The 23020-nt window shown below is 34.1% G+C and overlaps 4 protein-coding genes across 5 annotated transcripts; 1 reads left to right on the forward strand and 3 right to left on the reverse strand.

Moving 5' to 3' along the window:
- LOC124944979 lies at positions 1–1717 on the forward strand. The gene is made up of 3 exons (XM_047485332.1): positions 1–198; positions 458–603; positions 1497–1717. Exons 1-3 carry the CDS (start codon positions 66–68, stop codon positions 1509–1511), a joined length of 294 nt encoding a protein of 97 aa, XP_047341288.1. The 5' UTR covers positions 1–65; the 3' UTR covers positions 1512–1717.
- LOC124944976 (carboxymethylenebutenolidase homolog) lies at positions 1713–3121 on the reverse strand. Its single transcript, XM_047485330.1, has 3 exons — positions 2881–3121; positions 2425–2756; positions 1713–2347 (listed from the first exon to the last, which is right to left on the reverse strand). Exons 1-3 carry the CDS (start codon positions 3028–3030, stop codon positions 1816–1818), a joined length of 1014 nt encoding a protein of 337 aa, XP_047341286.1. The 5' UTR covers positions 3031–3121; the 3' UTR covers positions 1713–1815.
- A 530-nt stretch (positions 3122–3651) lies between these two features.
- Positions 3652–6819, reverse strand: LOC124944977 (E3 ubiquitin-protein ligase RNF170). The gene is made up of 5 exons (XM_047485331.1): positions 6650–6819; positions 4460–4659; positions 4141–4242; positions 3973–4024; positions 3652–3897 (listed from the first exon to the last, which is right to left on the reverse strand). Exons 1-5 carry the CDS (start codon positions 6738–6740, stop codon positions 3785–3787), a joined length of 558 nt encoding a protein of 185 aa, XP_047341287.1. The 5' UTR covers positions 6741–6819; the 3' UTR covers positions 3652–3784.
- A 543-nt stretch (positions 6820–7362) lies between these two features.
- LOC124910660 lies at positions 7363–21670 on the reverse strand. Of its 2 annotated transcripts, none has more exons than XM_047451336.1 (19): positions 20035–21670; positions 17063–17148; positions 16567–16953; positions 16373–16456; positions 16157–16267; positions 15168–15225; positions 12142–12256; positions 11966–12036; positions 11682–11888; positions 11306–11553; positions 10961–11182; positions 10656–10877; positions 10518–10571; positions 10253–10318; positions 9995–10138; positions 9850–9903; positions 9113–9172; positions 8097–8501; positions 7363–8005 (listed from the first exon to the last, which is right to left on the reverse strand). In XM_047451336.1, exons 1-19 carry the CDS (start codon positions 21320–21322, stop codon positions 7841–7843), a joined length of 4047 nt encoding a protein of 1348 aa, XP_047307292.1. In that variant the 5' UTR covers positions 21323–21670; the 3' UTR covers positions 7363–7840. The 2 variants fall into 2 exon arrangements, with proteins under 2 accessions (XP_047307292.1, XP_047307290.1); XM_047451334.1 differs by having other exon boundaries at positions 15168–15228.
- Positions 21671–23020: the final 1350 nt, after the last annotated feature.

Below are 23020 nucleotides of genomic sequence, written 5' to 3' on the forward strand. Positions count from 1 at the left end.
TTCCGATCATCATCATCGTCGTCGAGCTCAATTTGCAGTATAGAGAGAAGAATCCTGACGCAGAAATGGTAGACGACAGCAAGGTGGTTGTTCCGCCGCACGATCTGAATGCCAAGTGGGATGCTTGTCTCGATTTAGGTCTCCGTCGATTCGTCTATTCTTCTTTGGGCGGTTCCTTCGCCGGTCTTCTCCTCTTCAGTGAGTGTCATCCCTCTTGTTCCTCCACTTTTCTTCTTCTTCTTCTTCTTATTTGAGGTAACTGTAAAGACAAGACCTTTTTCTATCTATCTATTCAATAAACTCATGTGCGAACTTCCTCTAGATTTAACGCGAGATGGAGAACCGATTTTCTTTTGTAGAATATATAGCAGGATTGGTATTTGAATTATGGGTCTTAGGTTTTTATGCAATTGAGACTTGAATTAATAACTAAATATTCTCGAATTTGATGCATCAGGGAGTCCAGTAACACGTTGGGCATCAGTGGCTTTTGGTGCTGGTATTGGCATTGGATCTGCATATACAGAATGTTCATATAAATTTGATTCATCAACTACAAAGTTGGTAGCAGCTCCAACCAACCCAGAATCTCATTCATCTCTGGTAGGTTGTTCAATGATCCTACATGTTAAATGTTTTCATACTTCAATTTTAGTTTGATCAAAACAAATCTAACTCTACTGAATACATTAGATACATACAGTAGAATAGTTGTCCCTGCACATCATTCTTATGGAGAATCGAAAGAGAATATGTAACTCCTCAATCCTCATATACTTTAGGGTAGAATAAGGGATGAGAATCAACAGAAAATGTGAGAGGAATGACCCATAAGCCCTTTAGATTAGAAAACAAAATCCATTTCATTCATCATTTAACTTCATCCATTTCATACATACATACATACATACATACTACTTCCTATTTATATGAGAAACATAATACTCAATTAGGGTTGAGCAGCCCAACCTGCCTTCCCTCTACCCAACCAAAAAAATCCGATCCGTTGGATGTATGGCCGTATACAAAGTCTTGATGGAGTATAAATAGATCTATTAGGTTCGGATTTATATTTAGACAAATAACCGAACCAATCAGGTCTATGATCAATCAAAATTGGTTACATTTATTCAATTCCAAAACTTTAGTTTTAAACAATTATTATTTGTTGGTACTAATAGACTTGATTTCGTTTAATTAACTTCTTTCAAGTTCACAAACATGTAATGTTTAAAGTTGGATATCTTGAAAAACCAATCCATACGATATAGTTGATATAGGGTGTTGATAGATCATATACCAATCTATTAGGGATAACCGAAACCAACCCTAAATTCAATGTCTAATGGTGTGTTAGAAAGACAATGGAATTATGAAGGGACAAATATTTCTAAGAGACCTGTTTATTACCTTTGGTTATTCAGTATATGCATCCATTTCATTAATTTTTTTATATGATTAATAACATAATAAATACTTTTTTTTAATTTTTGAAGGATGAACAGGAGTGAGAATGATGGTTTTTTGCATCTCATTTGGTTGAGGAGAACCTCTATAAGTTGAGATGAGGAAACTGTTTTTTTCCCTTTTGGCTTTTGACTTGTGGTGTGTAGTTTCCCAGATTGTTCTTAAATTGTTTGGACTGAAATCATCAATTGATGTTGTAATGTGTCTCATATGTCATAAAGAAATGAGATAAATATTTCTTGTTGTTGGAGCTTTGTTTTCAAGTTTATATCATTGAAAAACAAAACATTGTCGTCACACTAGCAAAATAAGATGGTTTTTATTACAAATGCAAACTCCTGAATTGAATTAGGTTTCTTCAGCAGCAAAGCTATTTTGTAACCAACTTCTCATTTTCATAAAAGCTTGTTCTGCATCATCATCTTCTTCAGGAGTTTGAGGTCTATGTGCAAATCCATGGCCTCTTCCTTTAAAGATGGCCAAACTCTTCCCATTCTCATTCTTCTTTACAATACCTTCCAAATCATTGATTGGACAAAGAGGGTCATTATCGCCCACGATAAACAGTATCGGCACCTTCACATCCGTTGCAACAGAGGTGTCGATCCTTGTTCCATAGAACGAAACCCCGGTTCTAAAACTCTTGCCTTTGTCACGTGCAAGAACATCAACAACTCTCCCCCCACCAAAACAAAAACCGATGAGTCCTAGCTTTTTAGAAATTCCTACAGCTTCGAATTCATCCAACAACCATTTCGACGATGCAATTATGTCAGATGTTACCCTTGTTGTGTCCTGCTTGGATAGCCAGCTTTCGAATAGATCTCTTGGCTTGTCTTTTGCCCATGGATCGCCACGAAAGAGATCCGGTACAAGCACACTGCAATTGGAGTTTGTATGAAACAAACACATGATTTAAACAGATAAAAATACATAAACAAAAGTAGTAGTATTTACTTGTATCCATTACAGGCAACACGATATGCAAAATCTCTAGTAGAGGAGTCTTCGAAACCAAAGATATCGGAAAGAAGCAAGATTCCTATACCATTATTGTTCTTGACTGCTTGAAGAAAATATGCCCTAATGCTGACATTACTACTACCACTATCCAACTCATCATCAGTTGAAATAGAAAGTTCCATCCCATTCACAAGTTCACATGATTCATCTTCTTCTTCAACCTTTATTTGGCTGTTCGATGATGATGACGACGATGACGCTTTGCAGGCAGAGTATGTTAGTATTGCAGATGAAGATGATGATGGAATTCGAATGGTGCACGTCCTCTGGACAACAACTGAAGCTTTATGGTCAGTTTAGGTAATATGATTAGGTTTTGGTAATCACATAAAAAGAAAAGCAGCAGCAGGTTTTAATGGATTGAAACTAGCATTGACGCGAGAAGCTTACAGAGAGTAAGAGCTGATGATGACGATGATTATGAAAACAGAAGACTGTTGACAATTGGCGGCGGAGACGATAGTGATAGAGATCAGGTTGGCGGCGGTTACGGAGGAAGATATCGTTACAGGTGGTGGTGGTAACCGTGGATGTCCTCATTCTATCTCAATTTGAATGGACTGACAAACTAAAAATATCTTCAACTTTATAACAAATAATTTACTTTTTTAATTTAATTTGTTAAAACAGTGAAGAATTGGATATTAAAAGACATTTTTTTATTCTTTATAATTTCTAAAAATGGAAGCTTTTTAAAATAAATAATTGTTTGAAGATAAACAATTATCAGTGTCCACACAATAAATAATGTTATGGACAGCCATTCAACAAGTCCCTACCAATTAGATTCAAGAGATAGATAGGCCTATCAGAAGATAAATATATAAATTGACTTAATAATAATATTAAATCAGTTCATTTAATAACTTTAAATGGCCAAATATATAAAATTATTTTTGAAACTTTTCTTTTATATATTAATAGAATCATCATCAAAAAAACAGACATTTAATAATAAAATATCAACATGAAAAGTTGTTTATTGTACAAACCAAACCAATGACAAAAATATACATATTTTTACCAAACAAAGATATCAACAACAAATTTGACTATGCAAGAGTTGATGAATTTCTAGAAGAAACACTGCCCATTTTCGATCCAAATTCCAAACATCATAATAGACGAGATAAACTGTTGTCCAATCGTAATAGTATAAGAGAGAAAATTTAACTGAAAAGGAGTAAATGTATAAGAGAACCCGATAATTCTATGTTTTACATTCTTCAATTCTTAATCCTTGGTTTTTTTACCTGGTCCAGTTTACTTTCGGAGCTCTGTAAATGTAGTTGCATCACGAACCTCCATGTCGAAAAACTAATGCAGATCGATAAAGGGCAGCGACGTGAAGGAAGCATATGAGTGCTATGATGGCATCATCCAATAGACCAATTATTCCCAAGATACCTGAGTTGAGGCAAAATATCGATCAAAATATGGATGTCTATAATAGTAAAACTAAAACAAACGGAGAGAGCTTACCTTCGGGAATTATGTCAACGGGACTGATAATATAGATTACACTGACCAGCATCTGTCCAATGACAATGTTAAAAAAAAAACTTATTTTCTTGTGAACGAAAATTATGATATATTGTTGTTATACATGGGTTTGCACGCATATATGACAATCCAGATGAACAACTTAACTGCCAAGTAAACGCGCATCCTCAGAACAAAAGGAAGAGATCTTTGGGGATTCATTAGATCCCTTGTTAACCTTCTAAGAAGAAAAGGGAGATCTTGCATCCTCTGAAAAAATAATAATTGTGGAAATAGTCAGTTGGATCCTATTATGTAATAGTCTAATTACCAACTAATTATATTATACAAGAAAATGAGATGTCTTTAATCACTCACAAATTCTCTTTAAAAACTCACAATAATGTATAATTATTCTTGAGGAAATAGAAATATCATACTAAGACGAGAAATATGTATATAATCACAAATGACATAATCTATATACCTGGACAAGACTGTTAGTTTGTTGACCAAAGTGTCTATTATATCTCTCAATCCTTCCAAAAACCTCAGCAACTTCTGAACTATTACACTCATTTGATGAAGCCCTACTTGGAATAAGCAGAGTAATTTCTCGACGACACAAAGGGCATTTACAAGGCTGAAAGGATGAGCCATGATCCCAAACCTGAAGAATGCAACGACCTGCAAGCATACACAACACAAGCTACAAACCCAATAGAAAAATAGTGTAATAGGCAGGATGAGGAATTGAGGATTATATACTTCAGTCATTTAAGCTTTAGAAATTGCAGTCCTCTTTCTTTTTTTTCCCTAGTGGAGGCTAGCACAACATTTCACCGCCATGACTCCCAACTTTAATAAAAGTGATTTTAGTGGGAATCGATTGGGTGAAATAGCAGTCTTGCAATTGTGTCATATCGAAGAATTGATCTCAATGGGTGAATCAATCTCTGACTTAATTTCCTGTTACAATCCTAAGGAAACCTTTTCGGATTATGCAAAATGATACACGCAAAGAACTTGAAAGGGGTGAGGAAGATGTGTGGATTTTACTTCTTTTCGGAGCATTTCATTCGTAAGGATGAAGGTAAAAATTACTTCAGGGAACCCGGGAGCTTAGAGCTTGTTTGATGAAAAGAAGGATTTTTGGGGTTATTTGGGTTATATGACTAAAATATCATTTGCATTTAATATTTAAAATGTTATAAAGATAGAGTAAAGGTAATTTGGTATTTTAGTTGATGGATTTGATTGATGCTAGAATAAGGAGGAATTAAATCCAAATAGCCCTTCATCAAACAAAGCTTTAATTTCCATTTGAAAATATGAACTTTGGATTGCTGTTGCATATTCAGCTCCTGTTAGATTGTGACAGCTGCTACTACTCTAATTGGAAAGATTACAATGCCTTTCAAAATTCCATAAACTTTCCAGCAAGCCCATTTGGAAACAGGTGACAATAAGTTGAGGCACAGCCGGATACATTTGCTTGTGAATGCTTTAATTTGAGTTTGTTGAACAGTTGTATTAGATGGTATTGACAGAAAAATGTTGAGCAGTGATCTCCATATATAATACTAAAAATGGAATACATTCATAAACAGAAAGGATTGGCATTTCCCCTACTATTTCAAAGTCATTGTAAAAAGATGGTTTTGATGAGTGATTTCTTTCTTCTAATTCACATGAATTTCAAGTCTACTTATTTCATTTCAGCATGAATATACACATGTCAAAAGGAGTCAATGAAGAACAATTATAATATTATGTAACTTAAGAACCCAGTAGTTGGTGTTTCAACCAAATCACCTTTTTCCTTCTTTAAGTACCCTCCAAATAATTTAAGGTCTTTTTCAAAACAATATTAGAAAAACTACAAATCACTATACAAGTTGAGTCTTGCATTTTCATATTACTATTTTTCCATCTGAAAGAGCACATCAAATTTCCTTTATAACATAATATACCTTTTCTAGTAATATTAGTAACAGAACTACCAAAGCACTCTTTTATTAGTATAAACTTGCATAACTTAGTAAATTCTTTTCAAAGTTAATCTTCTGATTGATGAACAAAAGAATATATCATTTAGAACATATACATTAAGACTCCCAGATGTTACCAATCTCTAACCTCGTAATGAAAAACTGAGTTAATACACTAAAATTACAAACTTGTGATGCTCTAGCAATTTATTCGGTTTGGCCCAATCCTTTCATATAGGTAAATAACTACATGGACAACAACCCATTCCTCCCCTTTTACATGGATGGGCTAAAGTTCATTAATGTAGTTTCAATCTATGAAGTCTGTGTTTCTGTGTGAAGATAATTTTAAATTCATTGATACTTGGAATACATCCATCATCAGGGATGAGTACTACACAATAATATCAAAATGCAAAATCCATAGGTTCCAATTTAGACAAAAGAAGAGTGATCTTACCACATCTCCTCAGTCTGTAAAGCCCTAAAAGCTATTGTTAATAGAAATCAAGACAATTATAATATAGAAACACATGAAAATGTGTCCTTACCTAGATACATTACTACATAGAGCGTTGACAAGTTTAGATAGGAATAATATATTAAGAGATGATTTGCAAGAGATAATAATGAGTTGAAACGATTGGCGATAAATAAAAAAGGAGGAATTGAGGAGAGGTACTGACCGCAGAACCAGTGGGAGCAATTGGCTTGACATGGGGTAGTGAAATTGTTATGGCATATAGAACAGAAATCATTCGTCGGAGGTCCGTCCATCTTCTTAATTAATCAACACAAATCGGAAAAACTTCAAGAAACCCTCCCTCCGACAGTCCTATCTCATTTTCTAACCAGTCGGTTCAGACTTTTTTTTTTTTTAATTAATTTGTTTTTGCTGAATAAGTTCTGACTTACACTAAAATGTTTATTCAACAAAAATATAGATTTGGTAACAAACAAACTAAACTCATATAATAATTAAAGTTTTTTTTTCATAATTGTTTAATTATAATTACAAAAAGTTATTCATATATTTGTTTGGTTTGAGTGACAATTATTTGAATATCCTACTTTAGAGAAGTTGAAAAATCATTTTATACATGGTCCTTTCGGTGCCTCGGTTAATATCGCAGGGTGTCTTATAAACTATTTAATCGGATTGAATTTACCATCTCAAATTTTTAATCTTTGGTGGGACATATGCTGCTCATACCTCCAATCGTGTTAGTGAAAATTTCTCGACATAATGCTTATTTTACCCTAAGTAAATTGCCCTAAGTAAATTGTTTTGGGGTCCATGATATTATAATACTAGGGTGTTCCAACATTTTTTTAAAAATAGATCAATATCAAACAGTACAATAAACACAAATTAAATAAGTGCAGAAGAAGATGAAAAGAAAAGAAAACCAATAATGTATAAAGTAATCATATCTCTAGCAAATAATTCTGTTCAATTATGCAGCTTTCTAAAATCTAAGGCAATGATGTCATGATATTATGTACATGGGTACTTAACAGAGCCAAACCTTCTAAAATTCTTTTTAAAATGAGTACAATGGAGCTTATAATTTTCTCTATAAAAAATAAAAACTAACATTGAGACCAACCAAATTAAGCCAACACTCCCTCCCTAGCCCACTCACTGTACATAATGTATATACAACAACGAGCCTGAAACAACTCTATACCCACCAGAAGCTACAAGTCCAAAAGATAAGGGGTGCTCGCTCGCTCTCTAGCTTGACAGCAATTTTTGGACTAGAGATTAAAACAAAAATCCATCAATTTCATTTTTTTAAACTACACAAGAAAACATTCATTGTCCAGGCTTTCCACGTCATTGCTTCATAAATATCTCAACCGAGCGAGAGCTATCAATCATGTTCCAATGGTTTATCAGAATAAGGATCTTGAATCGACTCATCCTCATTAGAAAGGCATTGAACAGGAACGTATACAAATCCCTTTGGTAACCGTTGGTTCTTCTTCAATGCTTGATCTGATGTCATTATCAGCTCCTTTTCAAATGTTTCACCAAGCTGTTACATTCAATACAATCAGATTTAAATATAGATAGTTTTCATTTATTAATGATGACAGAGACAATAAAAGGGAAAAAGAAAGATTGACCTTTTTTGGCTTTGTCCACTTATCCCCATCATCCAAAAGAGGTCTAGGAACCAACTTATGTCTGTAAGGAATGTGTTTCCCACCAAACAACACCCTATCTGAAGGTTTTTGCATAACATTTTGAGATGTGGAACTGTCATCAGTCTTTTGGTCGTTGTCCATTGACAATGTAAACCTAATGCGTCTCTTTCCCGAAACGGTGGTGGTGCTGTCAACAGTTACATCATCTGATCTCTGCACAGCTTCACTACCAGATCTACAGTCATCAGTGTTACCTTTGACAGAGGTTGTAGCAGATTCTGAACTACCATCTGCTGGGAAGTAGGGGCTATGAACCAGAGCAGATAAAAGCGAAGAATCTCTACTCGAAGAAACAACATCTTCTCTGCAGAGAGATAATTCACGCTGCAAAAACCATGCCACAACACACACACATAACTAAGAGTTGTGTCAAAATATAATGAACTACTCCTAATATTTGATAACGCAAAGTTTCATATTCTGGTTGCAAGGAAATAGACTAAAAAAGATGACTCAATAAAAAACAACAGCAATGCATAAAACCTAAGAGGTAACAGAGAATCAGAGACTGGAAAATTCCAAAATAAATAACAAATAATATATGTATATATATGGGCAAATGCTGGTCAGCCTAGGCTTCATTTGTTGGATAAGATAGTCTAAGGCTTCATAAACGGTGCCCATAGATCACACACATCCATTTTTCACCAAACTGTATGTCAAGTGCCTAATACTTCTGTTGAATGTAATTTAATAAATTCTATGATGTACATTCTATGACGTGATACGAGGTGATGAATATAATGTATGTGTACCCCTTTTTTTACTTTGGATACAACAATGTTGATTAAGAAATGAAAATAACAAGAAAAATACAGTTATTAAACTAACAAGCATGCTAAGTAAATGATATTTTAAATAATCCAATTTTCAGATGGAACATATAATTCTCATGTACAGACAAAAGTTACCACATGGAAAATTATTAGCCACACCTTTACTTTCTCTCTTTTAATAAGTCTCTCACATAGCAGCCGGAGTCTCTCCAATTCAACCTGAAAACAAAAGAAACAGAACATCACACATGGAAGCATCAAAAGAAATACTTATAACGTGGGAAACAGTTTTAAGCCAAGAAATCAACCGGAGACAAAAGGTCATAATTGTTAATAAGAACATGTCGTTTAAGATCAAATTTCAGTGAAATCACAATGGCGCTGAATAATTAATATTCAGCATGCCTCTCACTATCCTCCTTAAGCCAAGAAAAATGCATAATAGGTCAACAGTTACTACATGCATGAAGCTGTATATGAATCCCAGGACAGTTACAACTCCAATTGCTCAATAGATTTTCCTTGGAATTGTTATAGGAAAACAACATGTAAAGAGAGTGGGTGCAAATGATAGTGCCCCATGGTCGTGCTTCAAAGTGGGTACGCCAAATTATTTATGCCACACAATGCTAGAAATGCACAAGAAACAAATTAATCAAAGTTCCTATTTAAACGTCAGTTATTTGCTAGTGTACCAGAAAATAAGACTGCTAAGAAAAGAATTGAATGGATGTCAAAGAAATCACAAGGGGTATCAAGTCCTGCATATTCAGCTCAAAGCAATTCTTGCTAATTTTTAATATGCAAAAGGTGAGGCTGAAATGTGGTCTTCATTTCCAAAAATATATGGGATTCACATATTGAACGTAGACAACTACTACATAAGGTTCACTTACCCTAACTTGCTTTACATTCTTTAGTTCCTCAATACCATGTTTTTGAGTTCCAGCCTGCAGAAGAAATTCGACAAATATAACACATTACAAAAACAGTGACAATCAAACCATTTATATTTTCCTGCCATAAGCATATGTAATCCACCTTTGCTTTCTGTTCAGGACTATGCTTATCACAATAAGCTTTGTGCTGCCACTTCCCACCACCACCAGCCTTGACATGCATGTAGTAGCCAGCACTTCTAGCACAAGAAGGATGGAAGGTACTTGGACAATGGCCATAATTGCACTGTTGATCATAAAAATAAATCATTATCTTACCTTCCCAATAATCTCATTCGAAAACACTCACAAAACAAGTAAATGAAGAAATGGAACACTTCAAGCCAAGAAAAATATCCACCTTTATGCAGACACCTTTCTTACGGCAACAGATGAGGCAAACATCGTTCCCTTTCAAGGTTGAGTCCTATTATTTTTATCAAAATGGAACAATCAAATGCTATACCAAATTTTAGGTTGGCAAAAAAAGGACAACAAAATTTAATGACATTGTGGCCAAGTCACAACAGCTTCTTGTGAATCATGACCAGAACAAATACAATTCCATGTGATCTTCATATTGTGAATACATTAACAGAGCAACTAAAGAAATGAGTTTAATATACCAGTCTGCACACAGGATTCGCTTGACCCCTCTTGAATGATGATTCCATTGTCCACTATAAACACGATAATGCGTGTTAAAGAAAGAAAAAAGAGAACAAATCACATACCAAAGCCATCCATAGAAGATTAAGATTCACCTCTGCACAGAATGCATGGACCCACTGACCATCAACAGACTTTCTGAATGCACCAGTATTGCCACCACATAAACAGCATTCTGCAGCAAGTATAGGCCCATCTTCTGAATTAAGTGCTGGGACACTAGAGCTTCTAGACGTCAATGAATCCTCACAGAGTTCACAGTGCCATGTACCTGCAGTGTTAGTAACACTGCGGTAGCAATCCAAGTGTACAGACACCTGCTGCGGCAAGAACATTATTAGAACAGTAGAAGGTCTTACAAAAGAATACAGTTAAAGAGAGAGTGGGAGAAAAAATAAACCTTGCATCTAGAGCAGACAAGGACAGGGCTCAAGATTGTCTCATTGCGCATGCAAATCTCACAAATTCTGAGATTGTCTTTAGTAATGTCTCCCATAGACTGGTCTGAAGCCCTATCCATCAAGACCAATTGAGAAGACAACCTTGTCGCAGCATCTTTTGTTCGTTGTTGATGAGAGTACATGCTAGAATTCCCACCCAAAGCATCTACTTTTAAAAGACTCTGTACAGAGATGCAAGTATTAGCAGTTGAAGTTAAATGATATACTAGAAGGCTTATCAGCTATAAATAAATACATGACATCATTCATATCTACATTTTATTACACAAAATTGAAGAACTTACAGCCTGTTGTGCAGATTCATCAAGTATGTCTTTCCTGAATGATGAATTCCTAGATGAAGAAGCGACGGCAGCGGCGGCAGCAGCTAAAACTGCCTGAGCTTCTCTATGTCGCCTTTCTTTTCGACCCTGCTTCCTTGTTTCTCTAAGTTCGTAAAAGTACTGATTTACAAGTACAGCGTCCCATTTCTGCTCCCTCACACTATCAATTTCATGTGAAAGAGTATTCTTAACCTTGAAAGCTAAGTTGTCTGCAATGGCATACAAATTAAAATAACACAATAAGATAAAAGAAAAACAATGATTGTTGATAATAATAAGTAATGAAGCTATAAATAGGATAAACATCAACAAATTTCAAGAAGAGAAGAAAAAAGACCAGTTAGGTGTTTCATCGAAAGGACATTCTGAAGTAGTTGATGCTGTTGAAAAATAATTTCTCCTTCAACCTCATCTTCTTCTGGAGAGATTTCTGAAGGACTTAAATTTCTAACCATGTCCAACTGATCCATATTAAATCCATGGTTAGAAATTCCATCAGCTCTGGAAGATGCATACATCATAGAAGATTCTGGGTTCCCTAAAGCTACAATCCGAAATCAATTATCACTAAAACTCAATAGTAAAAATCCAGCCATAAGAAACTGGTCTATCTATCCTTACCATTTGATGCTTTTATCAATTCTTGACCAATAAGAGGGTGAATGAATGCACTATTACCTGCTTCAGTTTTCCTGCATAGGTAGCATTAAGTTGTAAAATGTGCAAAACAAATGGTGGGTCATAGAATATTTCCAACACCAATTGCTACCTCATTAAGAACTCATTGAAAAGCTTACATTGAATCAGGTATATCATTCCTCGTAACTGATTCGAAATTATCCAACATTCTCTGCTCAATATGAGAGGTCTCAGTTGCTAAGCAAACGCTACTTGAAGATTTATCTGGACCGCCTGACAAAGAAATCATAAAGATATTGGACGTAAGACGATAGTTCTTCGATTTTCATTAATTTCAGTAATTTGATATGAGGACATATCATGAGCAATCAAGATCACAAAACTCTTGAGTAAAACAGTATTAGGAAAGGGAAATAAATACAGCAGCAAGTTCAACAGATAACAGGTAGATTATGTCACCTCCATTAAAAGGTTTCTTTAGAAAGAAAAAGTTCCAATTGTTCTTTGCTTATGTAACACTTCATAGTTTGCCGTACAGTAGAAGTGTTTACTGGTTTTGCTTTAATGAATAACTTGGTAATCATATTATTACTATGTAAAGAGGATAGGTTACTATAGATGTTTAATATAGAATTCTATTTAAAGGGAAACCCTTTAGGAAGAGAGAAGTCCATACAAAGTAAAACAATTCATCTAATATTCAACATATCATCCTTTTTCAAAAAAAATATTTCAACATATCATTACACATGAAAATTATTTTTTTGTACTCATCATAATTGAAAAATAACAACTAGTAATTTTCCTATAATAATAACATTAATAGTATTACTATCTAAACTATATCATTGCTCCTTTGTTTCAGAAATCCCTAACCTCAAGGATTGGGTAGAGTTGTATAATAAGCCACCTACTATCTGCCTTTGCCTCATATACCAAACAGAAGATACCATGTAACATTATCTTCTCTGTTGGTACATGTCCATGGACAATAACATTTGCATATTAACAAAAATAATTCTCTATCATTGCTTCAACCCATGGATTGGTCGTCATAACAAGTGAAGGCATACATGAGAACACCCTTTCATCTTTAGGATCGTGAATTTGCTTGGAGTCAAGATAAGACATAAGAGAGGCCTCGCTAGGGGACAAAATCCATCTTGAGTTTTCTTTTTAATAAAAAGTTGACCTTTTTCAAAAAACTAACATCCCATCATCAATACCATTGGTTGCATCTTCTAAACGAAGATGTGTTCATGGATTGATAAAATGTGTAGAATCTACATTTGCTAAAACTATAGTTGACGATATCTTAGTAGTTGGCAACATGTTTGTGATTGGTAGGAACTTTTATCCAAATTGTGGATACTCTGTCAAGATAAATTTTGAGTGCTTGCAATTGAATAGCATGTTTATAGAAACATCTATGGTAAAGGATATCCAACTGAACCACAAATAGAATCTTGAATAGACTACCTCAATTTATTTCTTCATAATCTAGTGCCCATTTTCCCTATTCTACTGCAAAACAAATGTCCTTTATTTATTTTTATTTTTTCCTTGATAAGCTAGCCCACTAAAGCCCAACTGCCTGATGCCCTAGATACTACTTCGTTCTTCCGCCGAACTAGACAAAAATGCCCTTAGGCCTTATCTTTTATCTTTTGCTTTCTTTAGCCTGACGGCCCTGACCTAATCAATCCCCCTTACCCACTCGTAGATAAGGAGATTGAACCACTCTCAAATGTAAGGCGACGGCACAGCTCGAAATCTCTTCCCCAGGGATCATCCACGATGTCTGACCAAGATACATTCGTCTAGAAGTAACAGTTCGTTGCTTGGACCATATGACACATATGAAAGACAGTTACAAACACCGATGAAGCAGTGGTTCACTTCGATTCCCACCACATTATACAGAATCAACTACAGTGCTTCGAGGATTGAAGATTTTGTCGTAATCCCACTCATTTCCATGGTGATGTAGGCTGCTGGAAATGAACTGAATTTGCAATGATTCACGAGTGCAAGGAAAGATGGCTAGGATATCACTTATACAGAATTCCATTTAACGAAGGCAGAGAAGAAAAGAAGAAACCCATAGAAAGGTAGACAAATTCATTCAATATTCAGCATACTACTAATCATAACTGAGAAAAAAGTTCTACTAACAAGTAACTTCCATTAAATAATATTTACTATCTAATATATATATTGCCTTCCATCTGATTTTACAAAAATAAATTATTTTATGAACAAAGTGATGTCATCAAGTATTAGCAGAAGCTAAGCACATCCCAAGGTTTAATAACCCTGTTATCAGGAGTATTTCCAACTAATTAGGGGTTGACACTGATGACCAGAGTTGCATCATAGGCAAACTTTCAGCAAAGAAGATACGTGATTAGTTGTCAATAACCAATCTTCCAAGTGTCAAAATTGAGCAAACGAATGGAAAGTGCGTAGAAGTTTGAAATTTGATTCATTGATTGAAGAGTTAGAAAAACTGGACAAGTACTAACTGGACAAGTACTAGGATAATGTAGTCCTTCCTTACAAAATGTGGAATTATGATATGTTATTAAGAATTAATATATAGATGATATGACAGGATTCCTAGTTTTAAGGTATCTATCTACCTCTTATCTTTATCATTCCTAGCTTCTAGGACTTAGTTAATATTACTCCAAGTTACCACATCTAATCCAGTGAAAGAAATATAATATTAGCACTGGTAGCTAAAGGAAAAGGTGTATATCATTTAAATAGGAGGTTGTAGTTTGACCTGTATCATTCCATAAGAATACACAACATGATATTCAAATTTTGATATGGCTGGAAACAGGTAATGTAATGATAAGCTCTTTGTTACTAGTTTGCGGTGATCAAGAATTTAAATCCAAAAGGAAGTTAATCCCACAAGAACTCAAAAAAGTGTTGCTTTCTTTGTAATTTCAGAATACTAAGTTGCAACAATAATATCCAGACACCTAAATACACATTTTGTTTTATAGTATTTTCATTTGAGACCAAAGAGATTTTTCATGACTAGCTCCAACATGGACAGAAGCAGCATGTATGACTAATAATGAGTTCAAAACAAGTAATCTATGTAATACCTGGTGGAATTAAATTTGACAACTCAGTAAAGGAAATTATATTAATGATTCATCAACTATACCTTCAACTTTAGGCGAATTGCTAGACAATGTATTTTGACCTCCAACAGGCTCCAATGCCTTCTGCATATAGAGAACTACATTAGAAACAATTTTCACATTTATTGTTTTACCACTTTCCACCATTGAATAAACAAATGGATCATGAAGACTACTAGACAGACAAAAAAAAATTGCTAGTGAAACTATGAATTCAATGGCATGCTGACATTGAGGTAGGAAGCAAGGGAAAAAGTAGAAATCGCAAAGAATATGACACATTTGACAAAAGCACTAGAATGTTGTATAAAGCAAAGAGATGGAGCAGCTTCAATGCTACAAAATTATATAAAGTAGTGAGTATGCTCTCTTTGTCTCATCAGGAATCAGTTATTCTTCATGCATAGTTGGATCACAAGTATGTGTATAACTGGAAATGCTATTTAGCATAGTTTTGACTATATTATTTCCTACTAGATCTTTCTTAATTAGCCTTTTGAATTCATTAGTTTTTTTAGTTAGTCTTTTTAGTGTTTCTTAATTAGTCCTTGCCTACGAAAGGCACAATAAAAGAGGGAAAGGTAAGAGTTTTCATAGAATGGGTACCTCGATTTACTAATTTTTTTTATCAGAGGTTAAATCGATCAGAAGAAGAATCAGGCAAAAAGTTAGGACACGCTTATGTGTCTACTCAAGGCAGTTTCATTATGTAGTAAAAACTAAAAGCAATACAACAAAATCTTCGTTCACACAGACAATAAACACATTTTCCTTGTACTGGCGAGAATTACATCTTGCTCCTACTTTTATTGCTTTCAAGATATTTGTATTGGGGATCTTTCATATGGTGATGGTGCTGTCAAGACATCCTTGGTGTAACATCACTTACAAAATCAATGGAAGCAAAAATGAAGAACACAGATAACAAGCCAAATGATAATGTTGCTATACTAGAAAAATAAAAACCCATAACTATAACATAACTACAATCAGAATCTTCTTCTAGTGATACCTTTGAAGATTTTATTTTAACTTTAAGATTTTTCTGCAAGGATCCTATATAAGCATGACGCTTGAGCCAGGACACAACTTCACCATGCAAGTCTGGCACAGGAGAATCATCCTGAGGGAGCAAGAAAATTAAATAAATGGACATCAGCACAGGGTCTTAATATAGTGCAAGCTTAACCATCACTAAACCCAATACCAACATGTACAGAGCCCTTACTATGAGAAAAGCGGCCAACGAATCAAGAGGTATGCTAGTCTCTGAAGCTATATCTTTCAAATTAACCTTGCCTTGATTAATTAACTGTACATAATGGTATCATTACAAGAAGAAACAATATTATCATGAACTTCTTTCCTTGCATGTCAAAGCAATAAAAAATAATGTATAATCACATATGAAAGGCAAACAACCTCGGTCAGAATGATTCTGATGTTTGGTGATTCCTGTGTCTCCTCCTTAGAGGAAGTTCTTTCAAATGCTTCCACAGGAACTGGAAGCTCAACATCGCTGCACTCAGTCTGGGTCCTAGAATTAGATCCAGATTCATGCAGCCCACAATTGCTAGGTGGACTACCATCTGGCTTACCATTATCAGAACCAGTTCCAAGGTGAAGTATGATTTTGTCTCCATTTTTTCGACCAATCTTTAACTTGTGTGGTCTGTTTATTGTTACTGTCACAGATTGATGCCTTGTACTGCATGGCTCAGAACTAACTGTTGAGAGATCTGCTGATTGTTCATTGCTGCTACCATTCTGCACACCTGAGTGTTTTGAGCAAAATGCACGTAATTCAACCTGTTCAGGAGAATGCATGTCAAAGATTGCTTAGGTTGAGTTATATCCAAGCAATAGAAGCACACAAAAAATAATTTTAGTTGTATCTGAAATAACATGAGACTCTTACTTCATCACACCCAGATTTCCCCCAGACCTCCATTCTGTGCATTGCTTCCCTTGCACATATAGGATGGAAAGAAGTTCTACAGGCTCCTATAGAACCAAAAGACGAGGCTTAAGGGGAAGTCCAAATTTCAAGCCAGAACAATGTAATCAACCAAATATAAACATGTAAGCAACCAAATGCAGATATTTACAAGAGTAACCATTTCAGGTATGAAGCTGACAGTTGATGAAAAGACTGAAGTGTGGCATCCATATGGCTATAGAGCAAAGCTATAGAAGATTAAGGAGTTTCTTAAAATTGATACATCAATAAATAGTTAATCATTTTACTCAACCATTTCAAGCCATGCAACAGTACTAATTTTAATTTTCTTCCTTTCCATGTTAGGAGTTAATCCTATTAGTAACATGCATAAATGCAAAACAATGGATTAACTCCCTGAAAAGAAGAAATAGATGATAATGATCTCAACTTCTTACATGCCCGAGTAAGTAAAAGGCAACAAATAATAGAATTAACACTTGGACACTGAATCAATAATTTTAACGTAAACTCACCATAACTCTACAATAAAACAAACAAATGCTAAGGAAGATATTATTCCCTGTTCGTACATGGTAATTGCATAACAAATTACAAACTTTGAGCAATGAAGAACTATTGCCATCAAGAAAACATTTTTTTATCCAATTTAAGTTAAATCTCTGCTTGTGGTTAAATAATGTAAATATAAGATTTCAACATAACTTCTACATTTCAATCAAAATAGTGGTCCCTATCTAGTATCAAAGCTTTAAGGCCAGAAAATATAAGCTCCCAATTTCTAGTTCTATTCCATATGCCAAATTGGCTAACAGGTATTGTACCAATACATCACTCCCACAAGCTCCATATATGTTCATGGTAGCTGATCAAATTTACAATCTTGTGTTGGCATGATTTTGAGGACAAAATAAATAGTTTTTTAAGGAGTTGGTAGAAGTTAGAAATGTTAATAAGTGCAAGTCCACTCATAGAACTCACATAAATTCAAATATTTTTTCTAATGAAAGGCTACAACGTTGGGCTCTGTTCTCAAATCTAAGACTTTCATATTTCCGCAGCCTTCCTTTTGCACCTGCTTCCCCTCATTAAAGATTATTTCCATACACATGTTAGGGCCAAGAGATGTATATTCTTAGTAATGTTGTTGAAGACGGTCCAGATTCAGAATGAAACTAAATAGTTGTAGAATCGTACTCAGCAGATTATGAGACTTTATAGGATCGTGTCGGCTTTTTAGAGTACACAAGCCAAAAATATTGGTAATTATTCAAAACCGACATCTTGCAAACAAAAGAAATTGTATGAAGAAAGTGGAACATGTTATTTGTGATTAACAGAGCATCAAAATATCTCTTATGATGTATCCATACAAAGAAAAATGTAAATGGACAAGTTATTTACATAGAGGAGAACCAAAGCCTCAACCAAAAACTGTTAAGGTTGTCAACAAGGATATAATAACTCGAAGATATATAAGGATACAACACACTGATATCAAGTTCGCATTGATCCTCCTGCTACATAAAAAGGACGCTAAAAGTTCTTTTTAGTCTTCATCAGGATCTTCCATCATTTTGGAACATTATTCTATTTTTACATCAGGTAAATCAGCCACATAATGGAAATAGTTGTAACTCCTCTATACACATGCATTTTTTTCTGTGAGGGGAGGGATGTTACTCGCATATAATTGATTTGGAACTGATTAAACAAAATACATACTACACGTAGCTGTCAAATCTAAGTCATAATTAATGCAAATCATCATACAAGGGATGAAGAGACGCTTAATAACAGAACCTGATCGCACCAGCACATAGTCGTCCATCTTTACCAACCATAGAACTATAAGAACCTTCAGTTAAGCACCTAGTTGTCTATCTTTACCAACCATCATAACTATAAAAACCTACAGTTACAAGTAGCAGAATATTTTTCGGTAACATATTCTCTAAAATTTTAAGTTCAACTCCAAAAGAAATCCTTCACACTCAAGGTATTCAAAATCCTTCCACAAATAACCATTGCAAGTATAAAAATGTACACAACTTTAGGTAGTTGTATTCATGTGTGAACAATAGCATAGCATAATCAATCAACTTCGAACAAGTTTGTCTTGGTGAAAGATAATAATGATTTACGCTACGCCCACCAAGTTCGCAATATAATTGAATATTAAGAACATGAGATACATGCCATGACTAACTTGGAATAAGAATTGAATAGGAAAAACATCATTAACTGTGCAATCCTCCGATGGTAGAAATAATATAACCAAAATACATAGTGAAATCCTCAGATGGGATAATAGTGACATGGCAACTCATAGATCAACTTAACTTTAATGGCTATAATGTCGCAAAGAGTAACAAACGGGGAAAATTAATGCTTCCATTGTGTGCAGAAGGTAGACTGAACTTGTATATTTTCCACTGAAGTCATCTAGACAAAGCCCTTTTTAAATATAACATTTATCATTCCCACTCTAAGCACTTTTACTATAACAAACTTTAGTCGAGTTATCCTTTTACAGCGTAAATACCAACTTCATTTAATACAACTTTTGGGAAATGGTATCAATTAGACTGTTGTGTCAAACACTGATAAAGACAAGCAGATATCCAAATTAGGGAAAGGAGACAAAGTGCAAAAGGGTAAATAATAATCCTTCCTTTTATTGCAATATATCAAAACACTGATTGAATTGTGCTAAAGAAAATTTCAGTGTGGGGATGACCATATAAAAGAATGTCAAAAAATTGCTATGAAACTGTAAACAGAATAGAATCTGAATGGCATGTACATGGTTTAATCTGTTGCTATGGTGAAAATTAGCATGTATTCCAATAGGTGCAATAAAAGCAAGAAGTCTTCCTCACCACCGAATAATGAAGTACATGATGAGAATAGAGATGCAACACACGTACCATGGCTACAACGAACACAGGCACCATGTTTCACCTTGCAAAGATAACATATTAATTTTCTCCGTGTTTCTTTTATTCCATCAACATTCATAATCGGCTCCATTGTTCTGGTATCCGTTACAAAGACCTCAGGGCACCACTGTGAACAAAATAAGTGAGCAAAATCCTTTACATCGCAGTTTTCATCCACAAAATCTCTTTTGTGGACTGGCTTCAAGGCACCACCAGGTTTGGGGCAAAGTAAACAAGGTCTTTCCAAGCTGGGGACTCCATTCTTCTGTTTACACCATGAACACAACCAAGAATCAGCCGCATCCTCTTGCACACCATAACACCTCTGATGAACTGCCATGTTACAAGAATTGCAAACAATTATACGGTTCAGTTGATCGCCAGAGTCACCCAAACAGCAATAATGGCACAAAGATGTTGACCCTTCAACTGGAGAAGCAGCAAGTAGTCTCTCTAAACCAGCATCTCCACCTAAAAGTTTCCTTTTCTTAGATGGCCGCTCAGAACTCAGATATATCTTGTTCTTAGCACACAATAGCCACTCAAACCCGCTAAACGGATGTTGCTGAAGTAAAGTAGAAGGAACAGAAATATCCTCTTGATTCAAACAATTAGCTTCTGATCCTGAACTATCAACATCCATAGATTGATCAAGATTTTCCTCTTTAACAACAGTAAAAGAATCAGAACGAACTCCATTTTCATTTTCATTTCCGTTTCCATTTCCCCCATTAGCATTTATAAGTGTTGCCAAATTGCCAGACGTACAAATCGCATTACCTGGTACTGGAATTCTAAAGTAGTTCTCAAAATCAGAAAAGCAAAAATGAGACGTCCTGCTTAAAAAATCAATATCATTAACTGTCAAAGTTCTAAAATATTCCTCCATCTTCCCCCAAAAATTAGAACCTCGAGTCTTCTCCAAACCACCACCTCCCTTAACATTAGCCGCTGCACCAGAACTAGACTTCTTCTGCCTCTTCCGACCATCACAATGCTTAGTAAGCGAATTTGCCAAACCAGTTGGAAGTATAGGTATAGAAGATACATTAGCATCCTCAGTATCAAATGGAGACCTGTCAGAAAGTGCTTTCCGTGCCTGCGTAAACAAGTCCACTCCTACAAACTCCCGGTCGTTGCTGTTGTTGTTGTCGGCCGGAAAATCCGCCGGAACCCTAGAAACTGAACAAGGCTTATTATCATCGTTTATATCACAAGCCATGTCCGTATCGATGTCCATTTTCTCCTTCCGACGGTGATATCTTCCTCCGGTCATCTCCTCCCTTCTCTATCAGTCAATTTACCGTTTCATTTCATTTACCATCATCGCAAACCAACCACAGCCTGTAAACCTAGGTATGTAACCACGAAGGAGTGTAAACTGGGAAGGCGAAGGGAGATAGGTATAGAGAGAGAGAGGAAGATGAGGCCGTGAGGATGGATGAAGGGAGGAAGATGAAGAGGAATCGCGGCTAGGGTTAGGGTTTTCTGTTATCGTTATTTTGTCTTTTTCTTGGATCCGTTTCTTTTTCGAGTGTCCTGTGAATGTGATGCAGAGTGGTAAGGGATGAGAGAGAGTTGCGTATATTGCAGGCAGACACGAGGCGGTTAAAGCTTTTCGATTTTTTTTTTTTTTTTTTTTTTGGAATACTCTCTAGGGTTAGTTTCGGTATTTATGACGTAATATTTATATCCTATTTACACGTGGCCGATGCTGGGCATATCTGATCACGATCTTCACGGGTATATTTTTTTTTTTTTCGAAGAAAATAAATATTATTTTTTTAAACCGGCCAAATCCATTTGTTTAAAGTATCCACGGGGACATAAATATTTTAATAAAAAAACTTTTGAATTAATATAAATTGTAGCCGTGTAGGAAAATATATTATTTATTAACTAATAGAAATTTAAATAACCGTTATTTATTTTTTAAAACATTGATATAATTAAAAATAAATATGAGAAAATAAACAATAAAAATATTTAGGAGTAAAATTATAGATGAAATAGGAACAAATTTTTTACTTGAATTTTTTATATTTTTATTTAATCTATTTATTCAAGATTTAGAGTTTGTGACTTAAAATAAATTTAGAATGAGCTTAAAAAAAAATAACAATAAATTTTTGAATAAAAATAATGGATAAAAGTAGGTTTTATTATTATTTTTTTTTTAAATTATATAATAAAATTATATTAAAAATTTTTAAGAAATTAGGAGATGATGTCACATTTTTATTATAAAAAAATAAAAAAAAATAAAAATTATCAACCAAATTATTTTTGTTTATTTTTAAAAAATATTATTTTATTATATATTAACACTATTTAAAAAGTTTTATTAAATAATTCAGTTTTTAATTTGAATATGAAAAAAAGTATTTAGATAATTCAATTAGTTATTTAAATAATCTGAACATCATATAGTTTTAAAATTAATTTTTATTTGATGTGAATATAGTTAAAGAAACCTAATTATGAAATATTTTCTAATTTTAGGGTAAGGTGAAACAATAAAATGATGATATTTTTATATCAAACATATAGCTTTATATTTCAAATTGGTGTTATTAATTCAAATTTACAATATGTATTTATTTCTTTATTTTCCTCCTTACCCTATATATGTTTTACAATCTATTCAATTTTGTAAAAGGAAAATATTCATTAAAATAACTTTATTAATAAAATTATGAAAATTTAACCAAATAAAATAATTACGAGTATCCATAAAGACTATATATACTAACAAAATGTGTAATTTAATCAACCCCAATTTAACTAAAAAAAATATTTTTATGATTCAAATTAAATTTTGGATAGCTAGCATTATTCCTTTTTAATGATATTCTTCATAAAATCTTTTAATTTTTTCTTAAATTCATCTCTTTAAAAGATAAATTCATTCTTACTTAAATTACCGAAAATAAAATTGGTCATTACCATCTCTTTGACATCTTAGCTAAGTCTA

The sequence above is a fragment of the Impatiens glandulifera genome, chromosome 7 (genome assembly GCF_907164915.1).
Source record: "Impatiens glandulifera chromosome 7, dImpGla2.1, whole genome shotgun sequence".
NCBI lineage: Eukaryota > Viridiplantae > Streptophyta > Magnoliopsida > Ericales > Balsaminaceae > Impatiens > Impatiens glandulifera.